Source organism: Propithecus coquereli, unplaced genomic scaffold (genome assembly GCF_000956105.1).
Source record: "Propithecus coquereli isolate 6110/MARCELLA unplaced genomic scaffold, Pcoq_1.0 Scaffold113, whole genome shotgun sequence".
NCBI classification, from domain to species: Eukaryota; Metazoa; Chordata; class Mammalia; order Primates; family Indriidae; genus Propithecus; species Propithecus coquereli.
The window spans coordinates 3,442,720-3,452,619 of record NW_012135303.1 but is presented as its reverse complement, the minus strand read 5'-3'; the positions used below and the strand labels follow the sequence as shown (position 1 = coordinate 3,452,619).

At 40.1% G+C, this 9,900-nt stretch overlaps 1 protein-coding gene across 1 annotated transcript in view; it reads right to left on the bottom strand.

The window, feature by feature from the left end:
* MPP4 (membrane protein, palmitoylated 4 (MAGUK p55 subfamily member 4)) overlaps positions 1-9,900 on the bottom strand; it is a 46,489-nt gene that overhangs the window by 9,317 nt on the left and 27,272 nt on the right. Inside the window, exons 14-17 of the mRNA XM_012655099.1 lie at positions 8,130-8,144; positions 6,979-7,020; positions 4,707-4,877; positions 3,347-3,465 (exon numbers count right to left, since the gene is read on the bottom strand). Of these exons, the coding sequence (XP_012510553.1) occupies positions 3,347-3,465; positions 4,707-4,877; positions 6,979-7,020; positions 8,130-8,144 (347 nt within the window). The remainder of the gene's footprint in view (positions 1-3,346; positions 3,466-4,706; positions 4,878-6,978; positions 7,021-8,129; positions 8,145-9,900) is intronic.

The following is a 9,900-nucleotide window of genomic DNA, read 5'->3' as shown; positions in this document are numbered from 1 at the left end:
TTCTCGTATTAAAACCAGTTCATCTATAAACTTTTATTGAGTCCTTATGGTGTGGAAAAGAATGTACTAGGTATTAAGCCAGGATGAGGAGGGTCTAAGGGAACACCTGCTATTACTTCAAAACAGTAGAGAATTATGTGTGAACCCTAAGATGCCTAAAGGCTTCCGGGTAGCAAAATCAGCAATATCTTACATGTGCATAGTGCATTTCCCATGATCTCATTTCATTCCCCACACTCCTAGCCAGGTAAAATGTTATTATCTATATTTTACTGTTCAGTAACTTAGAAGCTTAGACGCTTTTGGAGAAACGTGCTCACATTCATAAGACTAATAAAAAGTAAAGTTGAAATTAGAACCTAGGTGTTCTGACTGTGCCTACACTAATGTTTTCTATTACATCAGATTCTCAGATTTGGAATGGAGAAAACCAAAAGCCAGTGACGTTCTGAAGTCTTGCCCAGATGCCTTAATATCCAAATGGTAATTAGTTTTAGGGATCTCTCTAGAAGGGAACAATTGGCTGAGTCTGTATTCAGTCTGATTCTTTGGTATGGCCACTTTCATTATAGACTCTTCAACTTAAAAAGCACCTGGTATAGAATGCAGGAGTTTATCACATATCTAAAAGTGATTTATTGTCTGCTCATCCATTTATTCAATTAATGTGTACTGAGTGCCTGCTATGTTCTTAGGTTCTTAAAACATAAAGGTGAATAAGACACAGTTCCAACTCTGTGTCCTATATGTTGCAAAGCTAGTCCCTTAATCTGCATTACAACAAATTCCCCTTATTCATAAAGAATGTGTGTGTTTGCATTTGACAAAGTTTAAGATGAAATAGATCAACACCTGATATCAACACATGGAAATGATCAAGTAGGAGCTTGAAACAGGACCTACATGAGCAAAGGAGTTACAGACCTTCAAGGGTCTCAAAAAGTAAATGCCATCCTTGGGGTCATTTTTGTTTCTTCCTTATTCAAGCCCCTCTTCAGATCCTTAGAGTTCCTACAGTTATGCCACTTATCCTATAGTTTCCTACTAAAAAAAAAAATTCTAGTAAAACCTATAGCTCTCAGGTGATAGTGAATCATGTTAATATAAACCTAAGAGGGCCCCTTCTCCTTTGCTTCTGATGGACTGATACTGTATGTGGTAAGTTAAAGTCTGTAAATTGGTACATAACCTGAGGTATCCATTTTAAGCTTAAAACTGTCCACTCGATTAAAAAGAAAAATATTTTCTCATTTTGAATGACTAAAATTCTTCTATGTTCTGTGGGCATTTTACTTTTATCCAAATTATTGAAAAATGGTCATTTTGATAGTTTCTGTTTTTGAGATTAATGCTCATTCTTGCCCATGTAAGCAGTACTTCAGAAAGCACAACCTATGGGATATGATTATAAAGCAACTTTTTAGGTCTCCTACTGCCCTTCTGTGAGGTAAGATCTGCCCTGGCCCCAAGTTGAGAATCTAGCAGTTCTGATAACTCTTTCGATCACTCATAGGTTTAATTTTAAAAGTCTATCATCATTCATGCCACAATTTCATTTTCATCATTTAGTCTCAATTTACTAATTAAAATTCTATTCCCATGTAATAATCAAAATTATGAACTTCACTTATAGTTTAGGCTTCTCCTCCACACACCTGGCTCAGATTTGCTGCACCCAGGGAAGCCTGCAGTCAGAGAAGCCAGAATTCAGGAAAGGGAGTATGATTCACTTCTCTTTCCTTTTAGTGTATTTCTACTGCTCCCACCCCCACCCGTCCCCCATTTTATAACTCTGCAAGGCTAGAATGCAGGGAGAGAGAAGAAAGAAGGCAGCAAAGTTCTTGCTTCATGGATACCGATGCTGGCTGCTATTGGCTCCCTTTAGATGCGGCAGATGCTTAAATCTGGCTCTGTCTCCCCTAGATGGTGAATTGGGTTATTTTACAAACCCTACAACCACCACCACCACCACCACCACCACCAGGCCTGTCGAGTCCATTCCTATTCCAGCTGGTCATTTGTAATTTCTTCCAAAGCCTAGTGTATCTTGGGGTCCACTTTCGGCCTCCTCCTCCTGAGGCTTCCTCTTGGGCAGGAACTAAGATAACCCCAGACTGACTTTCTCCTACATTATCTGCCCAGATGTGGTCCTTGGGAAACATCACAAATCTTTAGCTATGACAGACTCTACAAGGGCGGCAACTTCCCAAATTACAGCTATTGGCCACTTCCTCTAAGCTCTCATCCTTTAAATTTTTCAGGTGTAATTCCGACACCATTCTTCTGTGTCCCCCGAACTGCAGGAACATATAGGAAGCTCTCTAAATGATCTCCCTAAGTTCCTCTCTCTTGCCTTGAGGGGAGAAGCAAACACACACACACACACAGATGTACACGCACACACACGTACACAGTCTCTTCCCACCCCCGTGGGAGGTAGAACTCACAGCATGGCTCTCCAGTAAAAGCCTCCCTGAAAATCCCCCATTAATCTCCCTTCCCAACCCTTCCATATGCTTGATGTGTAACTGGTTTTCACATTCCTCATTTAAGGATTACACATCTTTGTGCCTCAGTCAAAATTTTAACCTCCTTTTATATGTATTAGAAACTATGCCTTATAATAAACTTTCTATTTTCTTGAAATCAGGAATTCTACCTCATCTTTATTTTTCTGTTTTTTACAATAAAATGGTTTTTTTAAGAGTGATTTTTCAAGTTTTTTTAAAGGATGAGTCTCAGTATGACAAAAATAATAACACCTTGTATTTTTAGAATTGTAGCTGTCAAATGTCTTAAAGTTTAAAAAGAAATAACCCACACAACAACTCTAAATGGATAAGGTGAATATAGAGAAAAGTCTGGAAGATCACATCTTAGGAATTGGCTTAGGAGTTGGTAGTGGAGAAGGAGAAGCTTAGGAGAAATAAAGGTGCCACAGGTAAAGGAAATGAGAAAATGCCATTTTAAAAAACTACCATGTATTGTACTTATGAATTTATATAAAGCTATTGCATATATCAACATTTTTAGATAAAAAATAGACAAGGCATTCAAAGAGTCAAGCACAGCGCTGGAAAGATAGTAAGTACTGAATGTATGTTAGCTATCATTGCTAAATATTAGTTGTCCTGAAAGGTTATCTATATGATTTGTTAAGAAATAGGAAAAAGACAAGAGTTACCTTTTAAAAGCGTAGCTGGCTACACACCAGTAAATCAATTCTCTTTATTAACATAAACATAGTTATAAATACTTAATGAGTATCCCTTGTGTCTTCTGTTTTTACAACAAAGATGATATGACATATTAAGTGAGATGAGTAAAGAGGCAAAGAAAGTTTTACCAAAACATGAACTGCTATGAAAGAAAAACTCAACGTACGTGGCACAGCACTTTGAAAATGGCTGGGATTAAATTTAATAAGTTGTCTTCTCAGTTCATTTACTCCAACACCAGACGGTCCTAAACACAAAAAGTCACGTATAGAAATCATTAGATGTGGATAAATATAATTATGTGGTAAAATCATCATTTCAGTCCTTCTATTGAAGAAACTTGGGAGCAAATGAAATGGTTTTAGGAAAATAACGTAACTCCCTTCCTCACAAATTGGAACAACTCCAGAAAACTCTTGGGAATTTTCCTGGTAACCCATGGAGTAACCCACACTGCTTCAACATTCCGAAATGAGGTCGGGAATTGCGGGAACCTCTCAGCCCAGCAAACTTTGTCTAATGTTGGATGCCATGAAAATTAGCTGGTCTCATTTTAGATGATCTGAGAGATCTGCCTTCCTTCTTCAAATGAAGTTTCTATGGTATCACAACCAGAAATCAGCCTTGACAATCATAGGTTCTGTGGCTTATAGAATTCAGGGGTACATTTCTGATAGGTGGTTGAATCAGCACCCCCATTTCCTCATGAATGGCTGACTTCCTGGGCATAAAACCTGTGCAGTTACGAAGGGCCTGTGCTTAGAAGGATACCACACTTGGATTAATGGTCTCCTATTGCATCTTGAAATCCTTAATAATTTTTGAACAAGGGGCCATAGTATTTTCATTTTGCACTGGGTCCTGCACATGATGTAGCTGTTCCTGGTTATGAGGCATGTTCTACTCTTCAGGGCCCTTTCCTGCTCACAGCTGAACACACAGACAGGATGGCAGTAAGATATAAGTTGCCACTGCTGCAGGGACCACCAGTTTTGTAGAAGTCTTGGACACAAAAGCAGGTGACCCAGCGCTATATCTGTCCTGATCTTTAGCACCAAAGATACAGTCCGGAAGATTTTAGATACTATTCAAAAAGAGATAGTTATATATTTCTTAGGGAAATGGAATTTAAGGATTTATTTTCATGATACAGACTAATAACCAGTCTAGGGGAACGCTCACCTATGTTTATAGAACAAATTCTAATCAGGCAAAAAAAAAAAATCATAGTTATATCCTCATAATACAACTTATTATATAAGTTCATACGCACTATGGCATACCACGCTCACTTGTAGACAAAAAAAAGCTTCATACAATAAAGTTTTATTTATAAACACACATAAAAAAATAGGATTTTTTTTTTTAAAAAAGGTATTTGTATGGGGGTCCATAAAGAGTTCTGCTTTTACCACTACTCCCAACGCAAGACAGTTGAATCTAGAAGGGAAACTTGCCACGATGAGGAGACTGCGTGCTGAGACATACCCACAAGCACTATGAGGCGGTGCTTGTCTGAAGGGCGTCGCTGGTACCTCACCACCTCCTCGTATGGGGCACCCACTGCACTGTAGCAGCCGCCAGCGCAGCACACACTGGCACGCAGCCGGCTTAGGTAAGACTTCCTGCGACAAAGGCGCATGCTGCGGCGGAAACCAGCTGGAGAGGGGGACATGCACGGAACATAAGATCCAGGGCAGGACAGAGGACTTCTTGCTTCAAATCTGATGAAACCTGCAGCAACTGTGATCCTAAAGTGTTAGTTAATATAATCGTGTCTCTCTGAAATTAGAAGATAGGAAGCCATATGAAGGGAAAGTAACAAAATGCCCTGTGTTATCTGTAAGGTGCATCCAGCACCCATTGCGTGCCAGGCATCGTGCTTGGTACTGGAGATAGAGTGGTCCACTTATCTAAGACCACTTCCTCTGGACATTTACATTTTGTGGAGCAGGAAGAGAACAAAAACAATGAAAAATAAGTGCTTAGAGGAAGAGTGAGTGGATAGAGAGTGATGAGGGCGCTTTTGCAGGCAGGCAGTGTGATTAGCATATCTCTGCAAAGTCGGCATTGAACAGACGTGTGAGTGAAGCAATGGAGCCCGCTAAGGAGGCCTGTGCTGGGAAGAGCAAGCCAGGCTGAGGGAAGGGCAATGCAAAGGTGCAGAGAAAGGGACTGTGCTGGGAATGTTTGAGGAAAAGCGAGGGCACCTGGAGAGCTGTATGGCAGTGAGCAGGAGAGGGCGTGGTAGGACATGGGGTTGGAGAGGGAGCTGGAGCCAGATCACACAGGGCCTCAGCAGAGTGGTGGATTGTGGAGCCTCTGGATGGACGGATGAGAGACCTGGCCGGGGTGGGGGTGAAGGGACGACATGATTTTATTCATGTTTCTGAAGGATTCCTCTGATTGCTGCGAGGAGGGTGTAAACTGTAGGGGGAGTAAGTGTGGCCTCAGGGAAGAGCAGTTAGGAAGCTACTGATGTAGTCTGGGTGAGAGATGATGGTGGCTTGGGCCAGGGTGGAAACAGTGGAGCAGGCTCGTTGTTCACATTGTTCAGATGTATACACTAAGACAGAGACAGGCTAGGCAGCTTCTCAGGACTGTGTGATCAGTGACAAAGTTGGACATCTTAATCGTGATTTCTGAACCCCTAGACTCCTGCTTAATCTTTCAAATCACCGGGCTTTCTGTTATTTTCAGAGGTGTATCCAGGGCCTCTCAGTACATAGAGCTAGGCCTATTTGTGTATATATAAATATTAACACACACATACTTACATCTATATTGCATCTATATATATTGAAAACCCTGAGTTCCCACCAATACCCACAATGCCAATCCAACATTACATGATTCCTTCTAGCCTTCCCCTGTCCGTATTTGTAACTGCCTTCTCTAACAGTGAGAACCCTGGCTCTTGTCTTCAATACATTTGGCTATTATATCAATCAAGGGCACCTGTGTAGGAAGAGGGCCAGTGCTGGCAGCATGGCAGAAAGTGTCAGAGCCCAGGCTAAATGAGGACAGCATCTTTGTAGAGGCTGTGGGCTATCAGAGGCTAAGAAATGGCAGCTGCCCTCCTTACTTTACTCTGGCTCTGACAACCTGCACCAGGGCACCGTAGCCCCCTGCATAGATGCCCCCCTCATGCTACTCAGGCTCTGATGTCCCACTCCACACTCCTTACTGCCCACCATTGTGCAGCTGCATACTCTCCTTAGCTCTACCCAGTGGCTTTTGCACTGAATGATTCTCGAAGCAATGCAGAATGGTGGCCCCGATGATTCCAAAGTGCATCCAGGCTTGGGATCCAACCTTCTAGTTCACGGCCCCTGCAGTTCTGCTGTTCTCCCTGCCTCCCTGAAGCAGGAAGCCTAGAGTGATTTTAAATGGGTGGTGCTAGTCCTTGAGAAAGCTCCGGCCAGGTGGCAGATTATAGAAATGTGGCCATAAAAAGTGAGCTTAGTAGTCAGAGAATTGGTCTCTTTAGAGTAAGACAAATAGGTTATGGAACAGTCTGGAAGAAAACGAAAATATTTGTGTTTGATGAGTAATTAATAGATACCCAGTGGAAATTAGATGAACAATGAATAATCAATAGATCAGAATATTGACAAGAAAAAATGGAAGGAGGGAAACAATAACAAGGAACAAGTTTAGAAATGTTCATCAGCAAAAGAAGCTTTCAGAAGAGCATCAGGCTGGTATGAACATAACTCAGCAAGTGACGAAGACCTGCTTCTTATTAATCGTCACCTACCGATAAAGACCTTCTGACCATAGCCAACAAATTCCTCCTTGTCTGGAATAGAGAACAGAATACGTGAGGGCAAGAAGTTCACTTAGAACAAATGCATGAAATCATCTTCAGATTTTCAAGTGATACTACTTCAGTACATGACAGCACAGTTGAATTTATCCTTGAGTGGCTTATTGAAGAATGTTCTAAGCACTTTCCATCCTATTGTCCACACACAACAAACTATAGAGAGATACTTTACAGAATTTTAGCATTACACTGAACGTAGTCTGTCTAGTATGGTTGAGAACAAAAAGCTATTTTAGGCTTGTCTAAAGCTGTAAGAAAGATATTGAGTCATAGTAAAAACATAAAAACTGGGTATACATTTTTAAACATACTCGAAGAAAACTGATTTTTAAAAAGTAGATAAATTGGCTTTGGCTTTAACTGGCAGATATGATGTTCCTGCAGGTCCTATACTTAATCTCTTAACTAGATATGGATTATTTTCTCCCTTTTAAAATGGTTCATTCTATTAAAGTTGGTATTTGTTCTATGGCTACCAGTTGTTTCTGACTGGACACGAATCTGAGAGACAAAGTGAGGGAAACTGCCCAGCACCTCTGAGGCATCTAGAGCTAGGACAAGCTGCTGTTTCTGCTTCTATTGGGGCCTCAGAAAAATTGTTATAAGCCCCAGGAAAAATGTTAGAAAAAATATCATTTTCAAATTACTTTTTATTTAAGTTCTTTGTTATTTATACAACGCTATTCTGATTATTGGAACAATACATAAATAGCATTTGTTCATAGAATAAACTGACATAATACCTTTTTTTCTTCACCTTTTTTAAAAAATGCATTTTAAAATACCAAGAAAACACAGTAATATCAATTCCATCTTCTGGTATGTAAGTACCTTTTCTAACTGAAATATGTCAATAAGTTAAAAAGGAAATGTTTATTTAGGGATAGAGTCATAAAGCTTAATTACTTTGTTCATTTTAAATTGTTTTTTTAATGAAATTGAATATTTAATAATTGATTTCACTCATAAAATATCATATCTCCACCTTAAAAGTTATCCTGTCAAATATTCATTTTGAGGCACTGAAAAATCTTAAACATAGCTCTATGTGGCATATCCAGGAAATAAAAACAAAAAATTACCTTCTGAAAGTTCCTCTGGATATTTGGTAAGCACAAAAACAGACGTGACAACGTTAAGCTTTTGAGAAGATCAAGTTAGCCATCAAATCAAGGCAAATGACATAGTGAGGCATTCCTGTTACCATTAGCAATAACTTGGGTAAGGTTTGGCAAGGCAAATGAACAGCACACAGTTGGGAACCTGGGAACTGATTCGACCTGACTCTGCTGCTCTGGGACAATAACTTTTTCTGCAAGTTGCCTAAGACTCTCCCTGAAGGCTTTTTATCCATAGACTCTACTTGGCTGGCACAAAATGGGGCTTGAAAGAGAGAAATTATAGGAAGGAAATGGACTTGAGCTTTCTCTCTCCCCCCAGAGGTGATGTTACTGCAGCCCCGGGAAGGGGAGGAAGTGGCAGAAATGTCACTGGGGTAGACGCTCCGGAAGGGTCTAATGCACACACTTCCATCTCCAGCTGTCCTCTTGATGATAGAGGGAACGAGATACAAAGCAAACCTTCTTCTTTGTTTTCTGGAGATGTTGAAACAGCCCTATTCTCTGGGTATTTTTTTTTTTAATGTCATTCCTAATTAAACTATACCATTACCTCCTGGAGAAATTCCAGGAGGCCACATTATACTTCATTCAGAGTAGAGACCGAAACTAAAGAACCTTAACTGCCCACTAAGTGGTCTAAGCATCATGAATGAATGCCAAGGGTTATCTACTTAGAAGATATTCCAGCCGGTGCCAACTGTTCCTTAATTGAGCTTCTAGAGCTGGGTTCAGAACGCACTTGAGAGTTCTCTTTAAACTGAGAGAAGTGCTTTACAGTAGGTAAGGGCAGCTACACGCTTCCCTCTGCGGTGCTAGCCTAAGAGAACCAGCTGCCAGGTTTTTTTTTTTTTCTTTATGTTTTTTAATTAACTACTTTACCACAAACACTTTATTTGCCTTTTTTTTTTTTTTAAGGGAGAAAGATGATGTCATTAGTTGCAACGTCTGACCTCATCTAGCACATAGTCCGGAAAATGCAGGTTGCATACTTGTAAACTATCCAGCTTGCAGGGCATCCGAGGGTACTCATCTTCCTTCCATTTGTTTTCATCCGGATCAAAAGGATGAAAGGAACAAGATTTCACAACAATAACTCCAGCTACACTTGTGTAGCACTTACTGTGTGCCAGGCACCGTTCTAAGGACTTTCCTTATAAATTATTGTTCCCATTTCGGAGATGGGGAACCTGAAGGGCAGAGGGGTTGGTATCAGGGGATCCACAGTTAGTGAGTGATGGACTCAAGTACTGTCATACTTGGGCAATCTTGCTCAAGTCTGTGGTCTTACCCACCACACCACACGGCCCCTCCTATCACAGACCCCACACATACCCCTGGGTCCCAACCATATCCTTAGCATGTGGAGTGTTTTTCAGCAAAACAATGAGTTGAATAGAACAAAGAAGGATGAGGATAATCTAAGAAATTAAAAACTAAGCCAATCCCAGACATCGAGCAAGCGTAATTAAATTACTCCTAACAGGCCAACCATCTAATAGAAAAACAGAAAATTTAGAAACAACATAAATGGCAAGTACATAATTTAAGTGAGTAGCTCCTAAGTCATCTGTCTCAATGCTTTATTTTTTACAACTAGTATCTGTAACAATCTCTCTATACTTATGAAATTTATAGATGGTATAATCTACCATACACATAATTTTAAAAATCAATACAATGCTCTAATTGTAATAAAGAGGAAAAATAAAAAAAGAAGTATTTTAAAAGTATG